General features: G+C 41.7%; 1 protein-coding gene across 7 annotated transcripts in view; it reads right to left on the bottom strand.

The window, feature by feature from the left end:
• ptprt (protein tyrosine phosphatase receptor type T) overlaps positions 1-27,140 on the bottom strand; it is a 339,518-nt gene that overhangs the window by 115,810 nt on the left and 196,568 nt on the right. For 4 of the 7 annotated variants that reach the window (XM_079579208.1, XM_079579207.1, XM_079579210.1 and 1 more), the window contains one exon: positions 18,448-18,583. In XM_079579208.1, coding sequence (XP_079435334.1) covers positions 18,448-18,583 — 136 coding nt within the window. Of the gene's footprint in view, positions 1-5,670; positions 5,704-18,447; positions 18,584-27,140 lie in introns of all 7 variants that reach the window. The other 3 variants (XM_079579213.1, XM_079579209.1, XM_079579212.1) reach the window with 1 other exon arrangement.

The following is a 27,140-nucleotide window of genomic DNA, read 5'->3' as shown; positions in this document are numbered from 1 at the left end:
GGCACACCCTCAAAAGATGGGTTTCGATCACACAACCTGCTTGTGTCATGAAAGCCATTTTGAAGATTTTCCATATTCATAAGATAGAGTTTGTTTGGAAATCCTAAAGCCCATCTTTCCACATCACCCACAAGTCCCTCTAGACCAGGGGTCCCCAACCTGCGGACCTGGGTCCAGATCCGGACCTTCAGAGGCCTGAGTCTGGACCCCAAAGACTTTTCATCCTCTCAATAATACCTTAGGCTGAATTAACAACATTAATACCAGTGAAATAAAAGATGAATTGATCAGCTCTTCTGTGTGAATAGACAATGAAACCTCTGCTTATGTTTGTACATGTATATAATGTACATTTTTAAGAACAATGAGTGTCTGGACCCTGGACATATAATGCTGAAAGTTACGAAAGTAGAGTTTGTGGACCTCGAGCCGATCTACTTTAGAACTCAATAATGTTTTGTCAAAGAATTCACTACAGTAAGAAAAAGAATAATAAAAGTAATTTATGAGCTTCTTTTAAGTGGTGTGAATGTTCTTATGTTTATTGTACTTCTAATACAAACTGTATATAATGTAAATAAGGATTTTTCAAGACGATGGACTCGACCGTGTGGGAGGTAATGTGATGCAAATACTTAATAAAGAGCGTTCATTTCAATATTCATTGTTTATGGCAGATACGTTGACATTTAGCCTTTGGTTCAAAGTGGCCTAAGAGTAGGAGTAACAATAACTACGGAAATGAACCCCAGCATCCTGAATGTATTACTTTAATTTGCTACATTTACAGATATGGAATTATGTGAGTGTAATTTCTCAACAAAACAATGATCATGTTGAATATCTTGTACTGTGGTTCATCATGGGCTCAAACAAACCGACTGGTTTAACTGCTTTAGGTCATTACATAACCTCGGCGGTACCACTACTGCAATGTACTTGAAAAATACAATATTTGTCTCATTTTGGAAGTGTTTTTGTTGTGTTATTATCGCTTCTTTTTTCCTTTTTGTTGCTTTTTCTTTTTTGCAAGTTTTGTGTTGATTTTTGATTTTGATTGGATTTTTGTCGTGCTTCGACACCTTTTTGTCACTTTTTTGTTGTTCTTTTTTCACTGTTTTGTTGTGTTTTCATCATGTGTTGGTCACCTTTTTGTGGCCTTTTCTTCCTCGCTTTTTTGTTGCATTTTTGTTGCTCTTTTGTGACGTATTTTGTTAGGCTGACGCTAACATTAGCATCGAGGACGTCTCTGTGTTTGAGGCTGGTGCGAACATTAGCATCGAGGACGTCTGTGTTTGAGGCTGAACGCTAACATTAGCATCGAGGACGTCTGTGTTTGAGGCTGAACGCTAACATTAGCATCGAGGACGTCTGTGTTTGAGGCTGAACGCTAACATTAGCATCGAGGACGTCTGTGTTTGAGGCTGAACGCTAACATTAGCATCGAGGACGTCTGTGTTTGAGGCTGAACGCTAACATTAGCATCGAGACGTCTGTGTTTGAGGCTAACGCTAACATTAGCATCGAGGACGTCTGTGTTTGAGGCTAACGCTAATATTAGCATTGAGGACGTCTCTGTGTTTGAGGCTGAACGCTAACACTAGCATCGAGGACGTCTCTGTGTTTGAGGCTGAACGCTAACACTAGCATCGAGGACGTCTCTGTGTTTGAGGCTGAACGCTAACACTAGCATCGAGGACGTCTCTGTGTTTGAGGCTGAACGCTAACATTAGCATCGAGGACGTCTCTGTGTTTGAGGCTGAACGCCAGCAACTGTTGTGGGCGGATGTGCGTCAGATAAACGGGCGTACCAGAAACAACACAAATAGAAACGTTCCGGCTCGGGGGGAAATCAGGGGAAATACGATTAAAATCTTTGTAGTTAATTAATCCAAATTAACGCGTGAAAGTCCCAACCCTAGTTAAAATCATTACTTACATTATTTTAAAGAATGTAGGTAGGGATTTTTAACATCATTTAAACTAAGGCTGACGGGCCGTGGTTTGTTCTTTGTGTGTTGTCAATGTTTGGATCTGTCTGCTGTTCTACTACTACTAACTTGCCAATATTCCACTTTGTAACTTGCACTTTGTATATATTGAACTTGTAGTTGTAAATTGCCTTTGGTTATGTATTTTAAATTTCGTACACTGACGGAAATAAACATAGTGCTGGATCTGGTGCAGCCATCTTTTCACTGCACACTGTCCTTTCAATAAACTAAACTAAACAACAAGCTTTCACTCAACGCGTCTTTTCAAAAAGTGACAACGCAGCAGAATCACATTATCAAAGGTCCTCAACGCTCCATATGACAAGTATTTATCCTTGTACATGTTCCCTGTTGTCTTCCTAAGGACCAGTGACAGCCCCGTCTCTCTTTCCACAGCTTTGTAAATGCTCCTTCAGCTTTTATCTCAGCGAGCAGCTCAGGCCATTAGTCAACTCTGTCACATCTGCTCACGGGGTCCAGTCAAGAGTGTCGCCGCTGCCAAATTACACTCCATTATCAGCGTGTTTATCATTTCAGCACATTCGCCGCTCCGAGACGCTCCTCTGCGCTGGGACGCCGGCTGCGCTGAGTGCTTTGAGTGCTCGGAACGCCGCGGTCATTTGACGTGGCTCGGCTTCGGTCTCGGAGCTGCTCCCCCGACTCTGATGGACCCAGAGAACGAGGGGAACGTCATGAGCTGCAGCACACGACCCCCTGGACTGGAAACGATGAGGTTTTCTGATTCGTATGGAGTTATTTCAGTGCTGCGACAGATACAGACGGCATCTCGTCATAGAAGGGGTGTGGCTTCAAGGGGGAAAATAGAATCTTTAGAGAAACAACATTTTTCCCTCTTTTTAGCCATTTTCTGGTGGAATATGAACTTATTTATCACAGACAAATAAAGTCAAGTCTAAATCGGGCCCATATGGATATTTTCTCACAGCAGATTGTTCAGTAGAAGTGAAAAAACGGCAGTTGTAGCTCGCGCTAGTTAACCGTTAGCATTAGCCCGATGCTAACATGTAGCATCAAGCTAGCATTCTCCGTTGTTTTTTTTTAAATGTATTTATGGGCTGTTGAACCACTTTGCCCCTCTCCATGTCTTTGTATCTTTATTTAGTAGAAACTATGTTCATAATTCAGCGTTTGAAAGTAGTTTTTGAATAATTAGAGAAAATTTACATTTTTTAAAAATTGTTTTCCCCCTTTACTGTTTTCAAAAATGACCATATATGGGCGATTCCAGAGATGCCGTCTGTATCTATGGGTTTGATTATCGATTTTACTACAATTTTAAAATTTTATTACATTTTCTTCAAAAGACTAAAACTAAATTAAAATATGTTGTCAAAATGAACACTGTTAAAACAGTCCAAATCAGAGCTTTCTTCGCTGCTTTACGCTAACTATCAATATTGCCATAGATACAGACGGCATCTCGTCATAGAAGGGGGCGTGGCCTCGCCAAGGGGGAAAATAGAATCATTTGGGAAACTCATTTTTTTCACTCTTTTTAGCCATTTTTTGGAGGAATATGAACCTATTTAACACATACAAAGAAAGTCAAGTGTAAATCGGGCCCATATGGATATTTTCTCACAGCAGATTGTTCTGTAGAAGTGAAAAAACGGCAGTTGTAGCTAGTGCTAGCTAACCGTTAGCATTAGCCCGATGCTAACATGTAGCATTCTGTTAGCATTCTCCGTTATTTATGTATTTATGGACTGTTTATACACTTTGCTCCTCTCCATGTCTTTGTATCTTCATTTAGTAGAAAACTATTCATAATTCAGCATTTGTTAAAGTAGTTTTTTTGAGTAATTAAGAGGAAGGTTTGGTTTTTCAAAATTGTTTTCCCCCTTAACTGTTTTCAAACATGACCATATATGGGCGATTCCAGAGATGCCGTCTGTATCTATGGGAAATTCTATTATCCACAAAAACTAGGGGTGACTCATGGGCATTCAGCTTATTTGTCAGTTTACAGAGATTTTAACCTGTTGCAGATAGATTTTACCTCTCGAAGGAAACATAAAGTTACAAATTGTCCAATATAAACGATGGTTGTTTCAGCCAAATCTGAGCAGCATTTTGTGAGTTGTTCTTTTCTGTTAATATTAGTGAGATAATAAAAACATACTAAAACACAAACATCTATAAAATAAATACACATAAAACAGTGTCCCCGTTTATAGAACAAAGAGTGGGAGCTCCGTTCCTGAGCACTGAGCGGTGTGGGCGTGTGAGAGATTTGTTTAATAAAGCCGCTCCATATCAGTCTGTTTCTGCCTCTTAATCTCCACCTCTGCCGGATTTGAGGGAAGCCACAGCCTTCACTTCGGAGATACAAAGTGAAACTAATCATTTAACCTCACTTTAATCATCTCAGAGCGGCACACTTTCACCGCGCGCCCCTGAACTGTGCGAACGCCGCTGCCACTGGAGTTCAGGAGAAAAATGACTGCGTAAAATCACCAAAGCATTCACAACGACACGACATCATCCAAAGCCGGCTCGAGATCACGCACAGTCCAAACACACGATGAATGAACTGACGAATGGGATAAACCGATGCAATAGTCCCTCATATGTATGTGCTAAAGCAGGGGGGCGTCCAAAACCGGCCCTCCATCATCAAACTCTGGCCCTCGAGATGATTTTGAGAAATATAACAACCCAAATCCGAGATCAAATGCCTGTTAAAGTACTCTAGAAATGTGAACAATGGGATATTTCTGTGACTGTCACTGATGGATGTTTGGTGAACCTTCGCCTGAACCAAAGTGGATTAACTTTTATAACCAACGCAAGTCCCATAATGTAAACAGCGATGGACCAGAGCGGTGAGTCAATCCAAACGCGGATTAGCTTGTGTGTTAGCATATTAGCTTGTGTGTGTTAGCCATTTATGAAGCTGTGTTGCAGATGTCAACTCCTTATAACTGCATCGTGAAGTATCTTCAATTATTGCTGTTTATTTATATTACGGTAAAGTATGTGCGGAGAGAGGGGGCGGAGTTAACTGAATCAAAGCGTTGTGTCTTCCGGGTTTGAAAAATACCTCCAGAAAACACTTATATTTATCATAAAAATGAGTGCTCAGTAGCGGTAGAGGTACAATATATCATATACATGCCTATACTTAACTTTGGAATGGCTAAAATAGCATGATATAGGACCTTTAAAACGTCTGGGTTCAGAGACGAAAGACTCTCTGTTCCTTTGTGATGTTGAAATCTAAAACTAAAAATGCTCATATTATTTTCTTCTCGACAGGTATATTATTTAAAGACAAATATTCTGTATCATGGACTTTTCCCAAACACTTGAGCTTTCATTAATGTTCAACAACAGCACAGCGACACACGATGGAGGGCAATGAAATGGCTGCGGTTCGAGGCTCTAAACACTAAAGACACTCTGAAATATTAGTTTATATTTTTGCTAAACTTTCCAAAGTGACACTATTCATATTTTATCGTTCAGTCATTCATGCAGATTTTTTACAAATAGAGGATAAACATCTAAATCATCTCTGACGCGTGATAAAATGGGGCTGATTAAAGCGCTGTGAACCCGCTCGTGTGCGTGAGTGAATGTGGTGCTTTGTTCAGGACGTTACGGTGGAGGTGACAGTGGGATGAGGTGATGTCTAGAAGCAAAAATACAATACCCCACGCTCAGAGTTCTCCACGTGTGAATCTCTCTATCGGAGCGAGGACAGGGCAGGTACAGGGCGGGACAGGAAGGGGCGGAGCCAACGACAGGAGACAGGAAGATAGAGAGAGACATAAGGGCATGAGACTCGAGCACACAGAGGTCCAGACACTTTTACATGTTTAGCGTTGAGGGAAACGGCACAGCAGAACGACAGGATTCAAGTGTTTGCTTTTTTCAATCCATGTTTTATATCGAACACATTCATGACTCTGTTTTCTACGTTTCGTTTCATGCCTTGTCCTTGAATAGCAGTGGTTTTCCTCTTTGAGACCCTCGCCTGTTTATTCATTTATTTATCAAAGTGTAAGATTGGATTCAGTGACTTAAACTGATCCTTTCTCCGAGCTCTGTTTACTGCGTTGTTCCTGGTGCTAGTGCTTTAACGCTGTATGAGGAGACATAAAAACATAATCATTGCAGGGAAAGGATTCTTGTTATCGTTTCAGCGCTTTAGAGAGGAGCCATTAAAAAAAAAAAAAACATACATATTGCTAATGTGTGATCAAGAGCACTAACTCAGCCTATGTAGCCTTTGTCCATCCATCCATTTTGTTCCGCTTTATCCGGGGCCGGGTCGCGGGGGCAGCAGTCTCAGCAGAGATGCCCAAACTTCCACACACACCTCCTCCAGCTGTTCTGACCCCGAGGCCACACCAGGCCAGCTCGGAGACATAGTCCCACTAGTGTGTCCTGGGCCTTCCAAGAGGCCTTGTCCCACTAGGACATGCCTGGAACACCTCCCGCGGGAGGCGACCAGGAGGCATCCGGAACAGATGCCCGAGCCACCTCAGCTGCTCTTTTCGACGTGAAGGAGCAGCGACTCTACTCCGAGCTCCTCCCGGGTAACTGAGCTCCTCACCCGATCTCGAAGGGTGCGCCCAGACACCCTGCGAAGGAAACTCATTTCGGCCGCTTGTATTCGCGATCTTGTAGCCTTTGTTTACAATGCAAAGTAGCCGAGGGTGACCAGATTTTCCACATTAAAATCTGGGTTGCAATGGGAGATTTGGGTAGCCTCGCTATCGCCAGACAAAATATCACAAGTGATATTTAGTCTGGGGATCAACAACTCATTTTCTTGTAGGAGAGGTGTGGTTTACGATCGTCCATAGCCGTTTATCGGGCGCTATGAATGTCTATCATGCGTCTGCACGAGGCCACAACCAATCGTATCATTGTATCCAATGACGTATGACGTACCCGCTGTAAACTTTCGAGCGAAACTTTGTAGAACACGGACTAAAGCTCGATTGAAAGTCGGCGTCACGTCTGATGCTGTAATGTTGGATCCGTAAATTAACATTGTTTTTTCTAAAATCTGTAAACAAACTAGTGCGTCATCGTGTTGCCGTCCCTCCTCGTTCTGTGATTGGTCCCCAAATCCATGCGAAGATTTCTGCCATGGTCCCCAGGCTGCTGTGAAGTTCGAAATGATTTGAGCGCTCACAGCAGCGTGGGGATTCCCAGGCTAAGATTGAGGGGGTAGTGGTAAACATCCTGTTTAGAAAAGTCTAATGTCAATGAAATGAACCATTAAGCATTAAAGGGCCGATCTCAGTGGCCTGGAGACTAGTTGGAGACTTGAGAATCATTGGTCACGTTGTATAAGGCAGGTGGCTCCAAATAGTGTCGATGAAAATGAACAAGTTTGATTTCAGCTGAGACTTACCCTCCATACCCTATTTCGTGCCACAGAAACCCGTCCCAAAACCCGGATTTCCTTCAATTCAGAGAAGGACCCCATGTAGCGCTACACTCTACTCCTCGCCCACCCTCCTGTCTGCCCCCTTCAGGCTGTCGCTGGGAGGGCTAGGAAAGGAGCATCTTCTCCAGTGCCCCCTCTGCTGGTGGAACACAGCATTTCATTTCTCTATCTGCTTTCGTTTTGTTCTTTTTTTGTTCTTTTTTTGTTCTCAAGTACGTCACAGAAACGTCTTGCAGGCTGAGGACAACAAAGAGTGTTCACAACATTGCCACAGCTGCTTGAGACAGCGAAGACCTCTGGGAGACCATGAGGAAACTCCGCTGAAATCAAACCTGTTTGTTTTCACCGAGACTACCTGGACACTCGCCTTATGGACACTCGACTTATTGCCAGGGGACGTATCTCTGTGACTAGTCTCCAACTAGTCTCCAGGCCGGTGAGAAAGGCCCTTTGGTGATAGACCTTTAGAAGATAAATTGGCTCAGTCGACATGGAAACTTTGTGTTTGATGCACACATGGCCAGAAGGCATCACGTTCCAAGCACAAAAGCTGTTTTAGGCAGGGCACTGGTGAAAAACTGGGACACCTGGGACAAAGCTTGTGCAAAACAAATCAATGGTTTTGGAGAAATCCACAGAGACATGGGACAGAGGGCTCACAACTGGGACTGTTCTGGGTAAACTGGGACATCTGGTCCCCCTAAAAAAACGCATATACTGTAGGGCTGGGAAGGTTTAAGCCACAGTGAGAGTCAGAACTATCTGACATTGGGACTTGGAGAAAATGGAGATGGAGATCAGCACAGAATCGCCATGCACAAAGCAGCAGCTGTGAGATTTGACTATTTTCACCACAGGACAGTACTTACTAAATCTCAAAAAGACAACAATGACCTTCTTTAGAGGGATGTGAATTCTTATCAGTGTCTGCTAGAGTTTTTTTCTTCCAATTGCCAAAGTTTAAACTCCCCCAAATGTTCTGTCGCGAGAGGTTTCCTGCTGAGACCGGAGTCTGTGAGTGAGGTATTTTAGTTTTTCCTCCAGTCCAGAGAGGATTGTGTCTGTGTTTGAAGCATCTCTGTCCACAAATCCATCTGGAAACGCCTTTGTCCGCTGTGTGCTTTACAGTCCCCAGCTACAGCCCCGTCAACACTGGCTCCACTCGCTTCAGGCGGACCGTCCAAATGTCCACAAACAAGGGCTTTGGCGATGGGGCCAACTGCGCAAAAAACTAAACCACGCCATCCAGGGATTTCCCCAAAATAAATGTTGGATTTGTGTTTAGAAAAGAAAGATTTTCCACTATAGCACGTCACATAGTTTGACAGTTGTGTGCAGGGGCGGACTGGCCAAATGTCCATTCTGGAAGAGCACAGAAGGGCCACCGGTCTGGCCTCTCACTTTACCTAACCCTTACCCCCGGGCGTAACCGAGCTTTACCCAAATCTAAAAGCTTAACCTCTTAACTCCCGCCTGAACCGAGAGGATCTTTTTCGTCACGTCATCAGATTTTTTTTCCATCATTTTTTTGTTCGGTATTCAACTCATTTTTGTAACATTTATTTTTTGTCATTTTTTTTTATTTTTTGGTCAAATTTTTATAAAATTTTTGTCACAATTTTGTAATTTTTTTGCCACTTTTTTTGTACTTTTTTTTGTCTTTTCTTTTGTCATTTTTGTGACATTTTCATCAATTTTTCGTCACTTTTTTGTAAAACTTTTCTCACTTTTTTGTCACATTTCCATCATTGTTTTCGTCTCAGTTTTGTCGCTATTTTCACAGCTTTTTTCCAGAAGCTTTTGGACTGGGGCAAAGCCAAACTGGAGAAAATGTGCTCGGTTCAGGTGGGAGTTAAGGGGTTAAAAGAAAAGCATCCAAAAACAAAAATGCGCTGGAAAAGCAACAAAAAAGTGACAAAAAAACTGACAACAAATGACAATATATCACCATATATGGGCGTTTCTGGAATCGCCCATATATGGTCATGTTTGAAAACAATTTAGAGAAACATCTAAGCATTCTCTAATTATTCAAAAACGACTTTAAGAAATGCTGAATGGGCTCTATGCACAGTGACCCCACGTGAGTTCCGCCTGGACAGTCAGCCAGAGGCTGTCCTTCCTGTCCGTTATCTCTTCCCATTAAAAATGAGCAGGTCCCACAGAAATGAAGCAATAGCTTAAGATTTGGTAAAGGACAGCGAGTAAAAGTTCGGATGTGGCTGGAGCAGGTTAAAAAATATTACATGAGACGTAACGACTTCACTGGAGGAAACCTCCGTGTTCATAACGGTGGATGTTTTTGTCTTGAAGCTAACGCGGCTAACAAAATAAAAAATAAAACTAGCGCAAAGTTTTGAACGAGCCTGCGCAAAAAAGAATCGTCCTGTTAGTTTAAATAATATTTACATGTTATATTATCATTTTTCAACACTAGCCTTTAGCTCTAAGATAAAAGCTCCGCCCCTTACGATAGCTAGTGTTTCCTTTGGGGCTGGATTCACAGCGAACATGATGTTTGTAATACGTTTCTGTGACTCCATCAGTAACTCGTTGTCCTTAACCAGATCCTGAGCTATCGCTATTTTTGTGTGGGAACCTGCTAATTGTGAATGTAAACGACCAGCGACAGGAAGTGCTGCGTCTGGCTGACTGTCCAGGAAGACGTCACGTGGGGAAACTGTGCATATAGCCTATTAGAAACATAGTTTTCGACTCAATAAAGATACAAAGACATGGAGAGGAGCAACATGGTTCAACAGCCCATAAATACAGAAATAACGGAGATTGAATCATGCTAATGCTAGCTACGACGGCCATTTTTTCAGTCTACTGAACAATCTGCTGTGAATAGATATCCATATGGACCCGTTTTAGACTAGACTTTATTTGTATGTGATTAATAAGTTTATATTTCGCCTGAAAATGACACTATGCCGTCTGCATCTATATCAGATAACTCTTATTTTATCATCTTAAATGTCATTCCTCTTGTTCTGGCACCTTAAGCCACAACAGGATCACATTTTTTAGATGTAGTTTTACACTTATAATCGGTAGTTTTAGTTTAATCTTATTTCTCTTGATCACTTCCTGCCTCCAGATGATGTCACTGATGATGTCAGCAGCAAAAGGGTCTATTAGGAGAGGCTTAGCACCGCTTCATACAAAGCTACAGCAGACTCTCTCTTCTCCTTTTCAGAGTTTCATTCCCAGTAATCTGATGTGTGGTATACAGTAAGTGCAGAAAGAAAGCATATGAACAGGTGCAGACAACACGCTGCAGTTAATAAACCACCTCCAGTTGGTTTAACGTTGGACGGTGGATATTCAGCTCCGACACTTTGGCCTCGGTCTGGATAAAGCCACACATTACTCACATTCTCCAGACTGCAGTTATTCTCTGTTGCGCTGGTTAAGACCGCTAATCCGCGGACCATCACTCCCGGAAGGGCCGGTTGAACAGATAGTTTCATGGACGTGCGTTTGTTGGCCTCGCTCTGGTCTCGTGCAGATAACATTACAGTCACTATCTGTTTAGGCCATTCAACGTGAGTCAAAGGACGCCGCCAAATCAAGACGCAATTCTACAGGGACCTCAACAGCAGCCAGAGATAAGACAATTAGCCACTGAGTGTTTGCGCTGGTTGTAGAGGGGAGATATGAGACCGCTATCTGCTGAAGCCAGGGGCAAAAGGACTTTACATGCAGGGGCGGACTGGGACTGAAAAACAGCCCTGGACTCTGACCATTTTCTTTTTTGTCACATTTTTGTTGAATTTTTGTCACATTTTTGTTGAGTTTTTGTTACATTTTTGTCACATTTTTTTGAGTTTTTGTCACATTTTTTTGAGTTTTTGTCACATTTTTGTTACATTTTTTTTGAGTTTTTGTTACATTTTTTTGAGTTTTTGTCACATTTTTGTTACATTTTTTTTGAGTTTTTGTCACATTTTTTTGAGTTTTTGTCACATTTTTGTTACATTTTTTTTGAGTTTTTGTTACATTTTTTTGAGTTTTTGTCACATTTTTTTGAGTTTTTGTCACATTTTTTTTGAGTTTTTGTCACATTTTTTTGAGTTTTTGTCACATTTTATTTGAGTTTTTGTCACATTTTTGTTGAGTTTTTGTTACATTTTTGTCACATTTTTGTTGAGTTTTTGTTACATTTTTTTGAGTTTTTGTCACATTTTTTTGAGTTTTTGTCACATTTTTTTGAGTTTTTGTCACATTTTTGTTGAGTTTTTGTCACATTTTTGTCACATTTTTGTCACATTTTTGTCACATTTTTGTCACATCTTTGTTGAGTTTTTGTCACATTTTTGTCACATTTTTGTCACATTTTTGTCACATCTTTGTTGAATTTTTAATTATTTTTTCTATCATTTTTTGTTGTGTTTTTTTGTCCGTGTTTTTCTCATGTTTTCATCCTCTTTTTCTCGCTATTTTGATGCTTTTAGATTTGGGTTAAGCGCGGTTGAGGCGGGACCGGTGGCCCTCGAGCCAGTGGCCCCTCTGTGCTCTTCCAGAATGGACATGTGGCCAGTTCGCCCCTGTTTACATGAGATAAAATACGACAATTCTGCAAGACAAAAGCAACACGTGGCAACTTGTGTGTCTTGAGCTGGACAAAGTAAAGCAACACATCCTACAAATGCCAGAGTTGTCGGAAGAGTTGTCTTAGCGAGGAGGTTTGGTGGGACATTTTTGACACTTTAAAGGTTATTTGATGTCTGTATGCAAAGGGCCAAAGGTTCAATGCTACAGACTGACAGTGTGATGGGTGGAGCTATAGATACAGACGGCAACACGTCAGAGAAGGGGGCGTGGCCTAGCCAAAGGGGAGGAAAACCTCTCATGGGAATCACAATGTTCCCCTCTTTCTAGACGTTTCTTTAGCTCACTATAAACATATTTATAACACACAAATAAAGGCAACACCAAATTAGGTCCATATTGATGTTTTTTTTTACAGCCAGTTGTAGCTAACGCTAGCATAAACAAAGCTAACGTAGCTTCCTGGTTAGCATTAAAGGTCGACCGATTTTTCTTTGGGGGATTTTATTGGCCGAAATGCATGGCTGATATTTTTGACCGATATTTTGGGACGATTTTTCCAAATGTCTGATCTACAAATATAATATACAAATACTTGGCCACTACAGCAGTGACCAATTTTATTGTATTACTTTAGGTCAGTGGTTCTCAACCTGTGGGTCGGAACCCCCAAAGGGGTCGTGAGACAAATTTGGGGGGGTCACCAGATCATGTATACTTGTTTTTACTTTTTCATAATAGAATATTTTATTGTCACATGTGTGTGCTATTTTACCAGAGTGCCATTATATGTTCGTAATTTGATTATTTTATTTTAGCCATTTGTTTTTTTATTAGTTTTTGAGGAATTATGTAGGCTAATGATCCGATTTCTCACCGTGTGACCCGGGTGGGGAGTCACAAACCCTGTTATAATGGGGGTTGTGGCTCCATTAGGTTGAGAAGCACTGCTTTAGGTGAGGGGTCCTCAAACTTTTTTTCTCTGGGGCCACATTATCGTTGCTGACTGCGATGGGGGCCGGGCCGGGTTGGCTGTATATATGGCCACTACTATATCCACAAGATCAACACTTGATTCCAGGCACATATTTAGCTGTAGTGGTTTGCAAAAATAGCTTTAATTTGAAATTCCACAGGTGTTCCATTTATTTTTGTTTTCAAATAAAACATCATTGCGTAATGTGACCAAAGCAATAACTTCTTACACTTGTATTGTGCTTTACAAGTCTGTGAGTACTGTAGTCATTATTCATTCACTCCACACTCTGTGGTTAAGCTTCATTTATCACGTGGCTATAATGTGTTGTTTATATCCTGATTTCTTACGTCAGCTGGACACATGTAGAATTCTTTATTATTTATTTCATGTTGCCCCCTAGTGGCTGGAATGAGGATACTGGTTATTTACTTTTAAAAAAAAAATCATAACTCCGCACAGGCACTGAGCTAGAGACTTACTTTTTTTTTTTTTGGACATACTCAGGGATTTGTGCTCTACAAATCAGGGGCCGGGTTAAATCATCTCGTGAACCGTAGTTTAAGGAGTTTTAGGTGATCATAGTTTCTGTCAGCTTTGATTAGTTGACACTAGCATTAGCATCCTGCCATTAGCTTGTGCATACTGTTGCTAGTTTAGCATTTTGTCCATATATGTCCATATTCCCTGAGGTTTAGTTCAGTTTGTTCACTTGAGGCTGACACATTTAAAGCCTGGGGAGCTGTGGGAGGACTCGCTTTAAAACCCGCTCTTTTCAACGCAAAAAACGAGCCGTCTTTATCACAAATATCCTTCCAGTCGACCTCTCGTTGCTGTTGAACCACTTTGTTCCTCTCCATGTCAATGCATCTTCATTTGCCACCTTCTAACTCTGAATCAGTTGGGAGATTTTATACATTTGAGACATTTTAAGTAGATAAATGTAAGCTGATAAATGCTACAAAAACAGTAAGTCATCATTTGGTGCAGCTTCAGGATCCAGCTTTAATGAATCGATCAAGACAAGTAAAAAAAAAAGGGTTGTGGGCATTCATGTCAAGAAAAACAGGCCCGTCTTCCTTTCCCACTTATGATTCCAGTGACTGTCTCCGATTGTTTGACCTTAAGCTCAGAGCCTGCGACCTTTGCCCTTGTTATCCTGGAATCCTTACATTTACCGCCTTTTATTTCTCTCCTCTGTATCTCCATCCTCGCGCCCTCGACTGGCCTCTCCGTATATATTATGCCCCGTTAGCCTGCTTGGCGTCCCATTAGCATAATCCACTTGACCTCGAGGTTAAACTGCTTTTCATTCTTTTCATTCGTTCCCGTCTCTGCCCCCATTCCTATTCTGCACGTCTCTGTACTTCCTCATTAATCTCTCCAATCTCTGAGTATAGAGCTCGTTTCACCATATATAAGACATATCCTCATCTTCAAGCAGCGCTCGGTCTGGACTGATAACGTCATGTCACACTGTATCACTGTTACGGTTTACTGCATTTGTTTTAGTTACAGCGAAATACTGCAATTCTCAAAGGATTACGCGAAATGGTCCAGTGGTACATTAAGTTACTGTAAACTAATACAGAAGCGAGTTTAGTTACTGTTAATGTTTTACTGTTCCAATTAGTTACTGTAAAAATGACAGAACTGAGGGTGTTGCAGTATTTTACTGTAAAATTGCAGGAGCAAATTTAGGCGGGGCACGGATACAGTAAGTTGCTATTGTTACCATAGATACAGACGGCATCTCGTCATAGAAGGGGGCGTGGCTTCGCCGAGGGGGAAAATAGAATCTTTACAGAAACACAATTTTCCATTTTCTGGTGGAATATCAACTTATTTATCACATATAAATAAAGTCAAGTGTAAATCGGGCCCATATGGATATTTTCTCACAGCAGATTGTTCATTAGAAGCGAAAAAACGGCAGTTGTAGCTAGCGCTAGCTAACCGTTAGCATTAGCCCGATGCTAACATGAAGCATCAAGTTAGCATTCTCCGTTATTTATGTATTTATGGGCTGTTGAACCACTTTGCTCCTCTCCATGTCTTTGTATCATTATTTAGTAGAAACTATATTCATAATTCAGCGTTTGTTACAGTCGTTTTTGAATAATTAGAGAAAATGTACATTTTTTCAAAATTGTTTTCCATCATAACTGTTTTCAAACATGACCATATATGGGCGATTCCAGTGATGCCGTCTGTATCTATAGCTAGGTTGCAGGTGACATCACAGCGTTCTAAAAGTTATTTTGTTTTTGAGGACATTTTTGGTCTTGTACAAAGAGATCATGGACCCAGTGACTGATATTAATGATCATTTTTTGAATTCATACATTTTGTTTTTAGCTACGACTTGTGAAAGTGTAATGCTGTTAATATGAAAAACTGGCTCCTGCCCCCGCTGGGTCCGGTGACATCATCACATTCTAGAACCTGCAACCCAGCAATAGCAGTATCCCAACAGTAGAAAGACTTCAGTGTAACTGTAATGTAAACATATAGTATCACTGGTGTAATTGGCAGTAATATACTGGACCGTTTGGCAGTAGGTACAACTATAAAATATACGATGAACTTTTTACAGTGTAACAATGCAGTAGTTTTATGTAGCACTTTTCCAGGCGCACTAAGTTGCTTTGACGTGTAGAGTGATGAAAGCGAGGCAGCCATATTCACCTTATTCCGCCCCGCCCACTTCTGCCACTTTTTGCCTTGTCTCGGCACTTCCGTTGTCCAGACACTTCCGGTCGAGCGCGAAGCCCGTTCATTAAGCGGATTTACGAGGGAAAATATTCTCCGCTCAAATCTGATGTTCAGTCGATTGATTTGTGTAAAATGGCCACCAACATGTCGACACTGCACCGTTTGTGACTGATTTTATGTGGACTTCTCCAGTCCCATGTTAACAGATAGGAGAAAAGGGGCGGGCACAATTAATGGCGGTGCCCACGCGAACGTCCGGAATAAGGTGAATAGATACAGACGGCATCTCGTCATAGAAGGGGGCGTGGCCTCACCGAGGGGGAAAATAGAATCTTTTGGGAAACACAATTTTTCACTATTTTTAGCCATTTTCTGGTGGAATATGACATACAAATAAAGCCCAGTGTAAATCGGGTCCATATGGATGTTTTCTAACAGCAGATTGTTCTGTAGAAGTGAAAAAACGGCAGTAATAGCAACCAGTAGCTAGCGTTAGCACATTGCTAACATGTAGCATCATGTCCTTTTTTTTATGTATTTATGGGCTGTTGAACAACTTTGCTCCTCTCCATGTCTTTGAATTTTTACTTAGTAGAAACTATATTCGTAATTCAGCATTTGTTAAAGTCGTTTTTGAATAATTAGAGAAAGTCTAGATTCTTCTTAAAATTGTTTTTCCCCTTGTTTTCAAAAATGACCATATATGGGCAATTCCAGAGATGCCGTCTGTATCTATCCTAGCACTCACTCACTCACTCACTCACTCACTCACTCACTCACTCACTCACTCACTCACTCACTCACTCACTCACTCACTCACTCACTCACTCACTCACTCACTCACTCACTCACTCACATTCATCCTCCCATCCAGGAACTAGAAACACGAGAAATAGGCCACTGTTTTTTTGTATAAACTTGAATTAATTTCAATACTATTGTTTTTTCTTAATTGCAGAATTATTGTAATCATTGGCTCACCTTGGCATGTGACAGGCTATAGCTAAAAATGCTAATTCCCACCCACAATCCCAGGAAAGGTTGATGTTAAACTGACACAAGTTCAGAACATTTCTCCAGAATCATGCATTTGAAGCTTCTGTAGCTTCTTTATAATTATCATCACATTCAATTTGTTGCCAAGTTTTCTCCATGTGACTTTTAAAACCAAGGTTGGAATAAAGTATTAGACCTGAATGAGATAAATGACACAGCCCTACATGGCACTACTGAAACGGGTATGAAGGCTGCCTATATGTAAGAACTCAAGTGAATTACAAAAGATTAACGTTAAAAGAAGAGTGAAAGAGAAGAGAGAGGAAGGAGGGGTGGAAGTCGAGAAAAATGTCTGCACCTCTCAATCTGTCTTTTTACTTGAGTTTGTGGAGAGGAAAAGATCAGTAAAATCTCAGTTCATTTGGCCCCGATGCGAAACAAGACCGATCTATGAGCATGTTTCTTTTTCCGATTCTATTTGACAGATTTTTCCTTAAGCATCGCCTGAAGTGGATTTCTAATACGAGGACACATTCACTTTGTAAATATCTAAGCACATGAATAATTGAATAAAGTTTGTTTTAAAGGTGCTGTGTGTAGAACTAGTCTGTTCAGCCACATAATAGAACAAGCACGAGACACTACAGGCAAAACTCAATTTTTTCAGTTTTCAGGTTTTTTGGCCAAATTGGTCTCTGAACATATAAGCTTTCACCTGGAAACAGAAAATATGCCTAATCTTCACAATAACATGTTTAAATATTGCGCTGATTCAATGTTCCCCCATAGACTTATATGGGAGAATACAATTTCAAGGGCCTTTTTCTCAAAACACATTTTTCTGTCATTGTGGCGACTCTATGTCCACGTCAGTCGGACCTAAAGACTTCACATTTTCCAGCCTTGGACTGAACAATATTTGGAAGATTTTTTCAGAGGGATTTTTTATTATTTAATTCCTGGCCCCATTTATTGAGTTTTGAATGTCAAAAAATAAGGCGAAAATTATTTTTTTTACAAACGTTTCCACTAAAAAACAGCTTATTTTAAAACTAAACAAGAAATCCTAAATCCCCTCTGAGAAAGTCTTGGTACACTGCAAAAAGTAATTAACTAGACTAGTATAAACATCTCAATTTGAGCATAATAATCAAATTTTTTGTTGTTTTGACTGGTTAAGAAGTTCTTGGGCATTTGTCCTAGATTATTTCACTTGTTCTGAGATGTTTCTGACTCGTTTCGATACATTTCGTCCTTATTTCAGGTAATTCTTTGCCAATGGGGTAAGAAAATTGTTCTTATCTCATTGGCAATTGGCATTACTTTCTTATTTCAAGCGAGATTTACCCTAGAACTGGTCTGAAATGTCCTCAAACAAGCAAAGTAAACTTGGTCCGATCAGGAAAAGTGTCTAAATGAGCGAAAACCACCAATGGTTGATATTTACTTTTTGCAGTGTAACTCATTCATCAATAAAATGAAACCATACATTTGAATGTAGCTCTATCCATTATTCAGATTTCGTCGCCGAAAAGATGGGAAATTTGGGGCATTTTTAGGCATAAAACACCTTGTTCTTATATGAAAAGATAAAATGACAGAAAACGTATATCTGTATCTGTACTGATATCTGTAAATATACATTTTTTCCCTCTTCGCCTGCAGTGTCTTGCCTTAAAAACGAGTCTACAACAAAGACCCTCGACTAATGTATAAGTTTAAGACTCTGCCACACACGGCACCTTTAAAGCGCCCTCGCCCCGACACCTGTGTGGAGGTACCTGCGTTTGAAGGCGAGCAGCAGCCCCAGGAGGATGATGATGAACATGAGGATCCCCGCGATGACCCCGGCCATCTTCACCGTGCTGTCCACCTGCTTCTCCGGCTCCATGGCGTCCGAGTCCTGAATGACGGCCCCTGCAGAGCACACACACACACACATATGCAAACAAGAGTACGCACACTGTCAAAAGGGAGAGGTTCACACGGACGGGACGGCGGCGTTCACAGGGATGGGGACGAGGTGCGGCATGCGATCACTGACGACAGCAGTGGGGGCCAGACCTCGCGGCCTTTAGGGAGGGCTGGGGTCTAGATCAGGGGCCGGCAAACCTAGAGCTTCATTTTCAGCAGAGCCGTGGGAAGATGTTTTAGTTAGGGGGCGCTGAGGGACAAAATTTACCCCCAAAATACTTTTTCTGTGCATAAATCCTATTTATTAACCTCTTAGCTCCCGCCTGAACCGAGAGCATTTTCTCCAGTTCAGCTTTACCCAAATCCTGTAGGCCAGTGTAACGCCTCATTTGAAAGACCTACAAAACTAAATTGATCTTTTTCCTCACATCCGATTTTTTTTCCTCACTTTTTTTGTTGGGCAGTCGTCTCATTTTTGTCACTTTTTCGTCAAATTATTCACATTTTTTTGACAAATTGTTATAACTTTTTCGTCCATTTTTTCTCAATTTTTCGTCAAATTTTTCTCAATTTTTGTGATTTTTTGTAATTTTTTGTCACTTTTTCGTCACTTTTTCGTCAAATTATTCAATTTTTTTGTGTCAAATTCTTATCACTTTTTTGGCCATTTTTTCTCCACTTTTTGTCAAATTTTTCTCACTTTTTTGTCCATTTTCTGTCCATTTTCTCAGAGACAGAGCGAAACCGTTTGAGGCCCCCGGTCTAGACATGAATGTGTTTAGAATTTGTACAGGTTGTTAAAGGAATCCATACATGAGAATGAGTCAAGTCAAATGCAACAGTTCAATGGAATAACCCAACCATGATGTGCGTCACTGTAGAAGGTTCAACCAGGGTTTCCCACAGACTCTGGGCCACAGGCAATCATCATTTCAATACAAACTTATCAATACAATTTCTAAGTAAAAGTTTAGAGTTTGATGTCATGAGTTAATGAACAAGGCCGTGGGAACCCAGGGTGCTGAGGGCGCTGCAGCTCCCCCTGGTGGGTAGTTTGTGAACTGCAGGCAATATTAACCCCTTAACTCCCACCTGAACCGAGCACATTTTCTCCAGCTTTACCCCAGTCCAAAAGCTTCTGGAAAAAAGGTGTGAAAATAGCGACAAAACTGAGACGAAAACAAGGATGGAAATGTGACAAAAAAGTGATGAAAAATGGATGAAAAATGGACAAAAATTTGACAAAAAGTGAGAAAAATTTGGCGAAAAATTGAGAAAAAATGGACGAAAAAGTGACAAGAATTTGACAAAAAAATGGGAATAATTTGACGAAAAAGTGACAAAAAATGTACAAAAAATGACAAAAAAGTGACAAAAAATGGACAAAAAAGTGACAAAAAATAGACAAAAAATGACAAAAAAGTGACAAAAAATGGACAAAAAAGTGAGAAAAATGTGACTAAAAATTGTGAAAAAAGGACAAAAAATTGACGAAAAATTGTGAATAATTTGACGAAAAAGTGACAAAAAATGTACAAAAAAGTGACAAAAAATGTACAAAAAATGACAAAAAAAATGAACAAAAAATGTACAAAAAATGTACAAAAAAATGACAAAAAAAGTCACGAAAATTTGACAAAAATGAGACGACTGCCCAACAAAAAAAGTGATGAAAAAAAATCTGATGTGAGAAAAAAGATCAATTTAGTTTTGTAGGTCTTTCAAATGAGGCGTTTACACTGGCCTACAGGATTTGGGTAAAGCTGAACTGGAGAAAATGCTCTCGGTTCAGGCGGGAGTTAAGAGGTTAATAAATAGGATTTATGCACAGAAAAAGTATTTTGGTTGGTAAATTTTGTCCCTCAGCGCCCCCTAACTAAAATATCTTCCCACGGCTCTGTTAATGAAAGTTAAAGAAGCAAAAAGTCTGTCGTGCTTTTGGTCACCATAGTCTAATAATGGGAAACACTGGTTCAACACAAAGATGCAAAATCATGCACAACACGAGCAAACAAAGACACAAAGACTGTTGGATCCCAAGGTGAAGAGGAACTTGAACCAAATGCAAAGGGAAAACAACATGAAGAGGAGATGGAGATGTGCAGCTGAAATTAACGGTGAATATTTGTGCTGTGAGCGGTTTGAAGCATCAGTCTGTCCGTTTGTGTCGATCAGATTTTAAAACCAAGTGCAATTCAAATCATAGCATTATTGCCGCAGTCATATTATTCAGATTTTTGTACAGAAAAAACAACACACATTTCCTAGCCTTTATAAAGACCAAAAAAAAACAACCTAATAACATGTATTGCCCCAGTCGTCCCTGCAATAAATCTGCTCTGGAAGTAAAACATCACGCGTGTCCATGTGAAAGTGTTGTGATTGTGGTGCAGGGAAGTTTAAGCTTAGTCCAAGGATAAGCGACACATAACCCACAGCTCAGTGTTGAATCAGCTGTCAAACAAATGGGCAAATCCAGCCAAGAGGTGAAGGCAAAAGTGCGGTTCAGGGAGAGTGTTATCTCGAGTGGAAGATGAGGGGGGCGATTTAAAAGGGAAGCGGTAAAGGTAACTGCGGTAGCACCTCGGCCTTGAGTTGAGCAATCGTGCACCAATCGTGTGTTATTGTCATAGAAAATGATCATACAGGAGACACACACACATGGAATCCCTACATCCGCCTTTACCCGTGGATGCAGAGATTCCAAAGCAAAACCCCCGACATGAGGAAAACTCAGCACAGGAAGACTCACGGTCTCGGAATCTAACCCGAGACCTTTTTGTTGAAAGGCAAGAGCGCTAAAGGGCCCATCTCACCGGACAAGTTGGCGACCTTCAGGTAGTCTCAGTAGAGACATACCATCTGATTTCAGTGGGGACCTCACAGAGACCCTTTTCAAGTCTCCATGTAGTCTCTGCATGGTCTCCGAGAGGTCTACACGGTCTCAAACAGTTGTGTCATGAATACTATTTGTTGTCCTCAACCTGTGACGTCTCTGCGATGTCTGCGAGACCTGTCGGATAATACCAAGGAGATCAAAGAGACTATAAAACTCTTTGAGATCTCAGAGACGACAACAACAAATACTGTTTCGCAGCATTGCCACAGCTGCTTGAGACCACGTCATAGATATATTAAGATGAGCGGGTCCCGTTCAGCCCCAGGTACCAGAGTCCTGTGTGAACCTTAATGGCCGCTCTGCCTCCTCCTATGCAGCCTGTTCCTTAAAAGGGCAAAAAGGCGGGAAGCCCTGCACTCATGGGGTGGGCGGAGCCTCCACAGAGCTGATTGACAGGCCCTGGAGCCAGTCAATGCACTGAAAATGCTTCCAAATTTCGAGCTGATAACCAAATACTAGCGTGGTTAAAAATATTTCACCTTCCCCAGTGCTGTCACATGGGTCATAGAGATTTTTAGAAAAAGAAAAACTCTTTGGAGCCAGGCTTTTAAGCTGTTCTTGGGATGTTTAAAGTCCCATTAGAATCAATGCTCCCAAGTGTCACTTGGAGTCGCCCCTGGCCACCAGGGGGTGGTATTACAGCAATGTCAGCTCCCAACCAATAGACTGTATATATAAATGGACAGCTTCTGCTCACTCCTCCCCGTTTACCATAATGACCACGATCGTGGGGCAAATCATGGCGGATTTACAGACTCCTCCTCCCCAGCTCTGACGAAGCATGTTCCTAAAAAGGCATAAGGGCGGGATCTTCACTGTAGACTCCGCCCTTGTGTGACGTGTAGCTCGCGCAGCTCCAATGCTAACAGTCCGACCCTCATTAAGTACGAGATTTCAAAAATTCTTCTTACGAAAACCAGCCTGGTCCCCTTAATTGTAACTAACCCAGCGTTATCACAGGAGGAATATCTAGCTCTAGATAGTTCCAAAAAAAAATGTGACCAGGCTTTAAAGTTGTATTTAACGTGTCTAAAGTCCAATGCTTTTCAATGGGGGACCAGTGGCGATATGGAGGTACTACAGCAATGGCGGCCTCTAGTGTTGTGGTCATAAAGCAGAGCTGCCAGCGGCCATTGTCCCCACCACGATTGGACTTCTCGGAGATCAGACTTGGAGACTTGCTTTATCTAAAGGGGACGTCTCGGAGACATCTCTGGGCGGCAACTCGGGTCTCCAGCTCGTCTCGTGGCTGGTGAGGTCGGCCCTTTGTGCGGCAGCCCCTTCGTCAGAGCTTTAAGCATCTTCAAACTACAACAAAAGCTGAACCATTGACTCTGTTCACGCTTAGCTTGTTCTACAAATTCACTTCTTCAAAAAGATATTAAAACCCGGCAGCACACTGTGTTTGCGAGAGTCAGAGGGCGCAGAGGTTACAACTACATACGTACGCGGATGATGCACTCCAGAGAAAACACACAAACGGAGGTCAAAGGGGAAAAGAATAAATAAACGAACATTTTGTGTCAGAGGTTGGGCTCCTTCTGACACCGGCACACAAGCTCAAAGCTGCTTCTTGTTACAACCTTCATAGACAAAGACAGGCCAATAATAGAGCCATACAAAAGTGTGGGAGTTCAGCTTTGATCCCTCTCCACCTCTGCAATAACGGCACAAGGCGGCAGCAGCTTCAGCACCAACACCACCGCTGCAGACTTCCATGGCTCCATGACACGTTTCTTCATGAGCCTCGATGACAACGCGCCGTATCCGTCTTTGCTTCCCCCCCCCGACACACGCTGCGGATCAGAGCTCACACACTCGGCGAAATAAATAAAATGTTAGAAAAATACATCTGTCACGGCGCGTCCTACGCTCAGAGTAAATGAGCTCTGCTTTTCTCTGTCTCTGATGGAAATGAGACTTCAAACGGACACTTTAATGGCGGAGTCGAGAAATAAGTGCTTTTCACAGAGCCGTGTTTTTCATTACGAACTGCAAAAAATGTAGCGGTAAATATGTCGGGTTCCAACGCAAATGCTACCGGGCTCGTGACCCCTCCGTGTGTGTCCTGATACCGCCTCACAGGTGAATGAACGCTCAATTTTCCCCCCGAGCGCTCCACCATAGCCCCCTCCGACCCCACCGAGCGCCCCCGCGAGCTGATAGGGTTCAACAGTTCACCGTGTTACGCCGGAGCGCCATCTGCTCCAGGTTCAGCTCTATTTAACATCATCATTGGCCATTTCAGAGAGGTAAGAGCCTCTCAGCCAATCAGGGGGGAGGCCGACCGGGCCAAAGGAGCGCTCGTCTAGCGGCGGCTTGTTTGCACACGGAGTAAAAGATCAAAAGACGATTGACTGATGCCAGGTTGAGATCCAATATGGCCGACGGCAGGCTGGTTTGTTGTGATACTGTCGGCGTCGCCTAACAGGTGGCTCCTAACCGCATAAACGAGGGGACCTGTCATGTTGCCACAGGCAGAGCAGCTGGTGATGGTGTTATTCACTTGGCGCAGAGCGGGGCATGAATACAGTCAGGCAGACGCTGGGGGTGAGCTTCACGTCTGACGCCGTACAATAGTTATTTCCACTGAAGGTGAAATTGGACTAAACTGCGACCGAACTGTGGGTAAACGAGGTCTGAACCGTGACGAGATCCAACCTGAACGCCGGCCTCGTGAATAAATGATGATGAATTAAACAGGGTTAGGCATCTGTGGCCTGTCTGAGGTGGGGTTTCTCTTGCAAAAAGGGAGAAGAAGAAGGAGAAGAAGGAGAAGAAGGAGAAGAAAAGGAAGAGGAGAAGAAGAAGAAGGAGGAGAAGAAGAAGAAGAAGGAAGAAGAAGGAGAAGGAGAAGAAAGAAGGAGGAAGAGAAGAAGAAGAGGAAGAAGAAGAAGAAGGAGAAGAAGGAGAAGAAGAAAAGGAAGAGGAGAAGAAGAAGAAGGAGGAGAAGAAGAAGAAGGAGGAAGAGAAGAAGAAGAAGAAGGAGAAGAAGGAGAAGAAGAAGAAGGAGAAGAAGGAGAAGAAGAAGAAGAAGGAAGGACAAGGAGAAGGAGAAGGAGAAGGAGAAGAAGAAGAAAGAAGAAGGAGAAGAAGAAGAAAGAAGAAGGAGAAGGAGAAGAAGGAGAAGAAGGAAGAAGAAGGAGGAGGAGAAGAAGAAGGAGGAAGAGAAGAAAGAAGGAAGAAGAAGAAAGAAGAAGAAGGAGGAGAAGAAGAAGGAAGAAGAAGAAGGAGAAGAAGAAGAAGGAAGAAGAAGGAAGAAGGAGAGAAGGAGAAGAGAAGAAGGAGGAGGAGGAGGAAGAAGAAGAAGGAGGAAGAAGAAGAAGAAGAAAAAAGAAGAAAAAAGAAGAAGGAGGAAGAGAAGAAGAAGGAGGAAGAAGGAGAGAAGGAGGAGAGAAGAAAGAAGGAGGAAGAAGGAGAGAAGAAGAAGAAGAAGAAGAAGAAGAAGAAGAAGAAGAAGAAGAAGAAGAAGAAGAAGAAGAAGAAGAAGAAGAAGAAGAAGAAGAAGAAGAAGAAGAAGGAAATCTATCTATCTCTATATCTATCTACAACACACAAAGAAAGTCGGTGTGGCTCTCCGGGCTAAAACACTGCAGCACCAGAGCACTTCAATGCAAACATGAAATTGTCTTTTCTTACATGATCAAATCTCCATTGGTTAATCGTGTAATGATTAACCAATGGAGATTTGATCATGGGAATTCAAGACCATCCCAATCTCTGTTTGGATAATTCCAGCCTATTCCCATCAAAATGTTACCAATAAACATCAACCATAGACCGCCTCTGACGCCTCCGATCGATCTGAAGACACAAACGTGCCATTTCCCTTTCGCAATTACCCAGAGGCCCCGGCATTTCTTATAAAGAGCTCAGCTGACACTTGCCATGAATACTTATAACAGTGTTCATGCTGTGAATGAGGCCAGGATGACCATTAAAGACCTTGAGGAGACTTGATATCGTATTTTCGCCAGTGGAGGATTCCCCAGAGACACTTATTGATTGGAGACGTACTGCTCAGTGCGCCTCGGTCCCAGCGTTCGGCCTTCGCTGCACTGTCAGGGGAGTAGAGCGACTATAGTTAGCAGGAGCTGGGAGGAATATTAACAAGAAGAGACTGACATTTTTAAGAAGAGAGAAGAGCTGGAGCTGGATCGTAAAGATGTCTGTGTGGTGTTCAGGGTCATCAGCAGTTTTAAAGTGTATCCGTTTCAACAATAGGTGTTTCCTGGTAGAAGTGGTTTGGATTATATTGTTGAACTTTGGCCCAGTTTAGACCAGGTTTTGTCCTGATCTGAGGCCAGGGAGAGTTTTATGAGGTGGTATTTAAGTACTTGAGTTTTAAGACCTGTACTTATTACTTTCTACAATATTACAATTCTTTTAGTTATCCAAAACCTAAATTTGGTCACACGTTTGGATCATTTTAAAAGCCTTAACCCCTTAACGCCTATTGGCGTAAATCGGCAACATACCTCTTCTTGCCAGACTGTGGCTAAAATAAGGCACGTTTTCCCTTGATACCTGTTTGCGCACATCCATGCCGTACCTAGGAACGTTTTGCAAGCACTAGTTTCTCGTAGGACCGGTCAGAGAAGGAACCACAAGCGGGTCATGGTAGCTATTTAGCGGAAATAGCATTTCTGCAAATCGAGGCAGCAACTTTGATGAAATCTTCAAATGTAAATTGAGTTGTGCTAAAATAAAATTATGCAGCAGCTCCTTGTTTCCATCTTTAGATTATTGATTGGAATGAACTTCGTGTGATGGATTTTTTTTTTGTTATTTGAAGATTTAGGTACGTTGTCAATCGGCAACATCAGGCCATAAAGGAAAACTGCAGTAGCTCCATCTGGTGGCCACAGTGACCGCATTTTAGTAGTATTTAGATGTATTACAGCTAAAACGTTTTTTAGAACATGCCATTTTAGTGAAATTCTATAATCATTGTAACAATAACATACAAAGATATAAAAAAAAAAGTTAGCCCTTTTTTTACACAGAACAAAATGAAACCGTTGGTGTTGTTTGCAAAGCGACCACAAGGTGGACCTACTGGACCACAAACAAGAGTTCCACGTCCGAAAATAATGTGCAATTATAATATAATTTGCAAATAAGTAATGGTAAATAGAGGTATCTGATGTACAATGTATTATAAAACCTCAGGAAAGGGAGCAAAATCTGATAATTAGTCATAAAAATTGTAGATATTTTGTAGATAAATTGTCTGCACCTTTATAAAGTGCTTTTTTTCACCTCCCTACATCAGGTGATGAAAGCAGCAGCAGCAGGGAAGGCACTGATGACAGGAACAGCAGTGATGAAGATGTTACTGAACATCCTGATGCCCTTCCTGTTACCAGTGCTGCTGCTGCAGGATGACATCAGCTGCTCAAAATCAACACTTTGCAAGAATTTAGTGAAAAGCGTTAGCTCTGTTTACTGTTCTAATATCCTAACCTGAATACACAAGTGTTCAGTGTATCTTGCAGTGCATTTACATTTGTAATAATTGTGAATAAATACATTTTGTCATTTTCATACATTTACAACTTTTGCCTGTTGTTGCCGAATTACAACATACCCAAAATTGCACTTATGCCTGTTGTTGCCGATTGGCAACATACCTAAAACTATATCTATACTATGTGCGAC

The sequence above is a fragment of the Gobius niger genome (assembly GCF_951799975.1).
Source record: "Gobius niger genome assembly, chromosome: 20".
NCBI lineage: Eukaryota > Metazoa > Chordata > Actinopteri > Gobiiformes > Gobiidae > Gobius > Gobius niger.
This window is presented reverse-complemented; position numbering and strand designations above follow the sequence as displayed.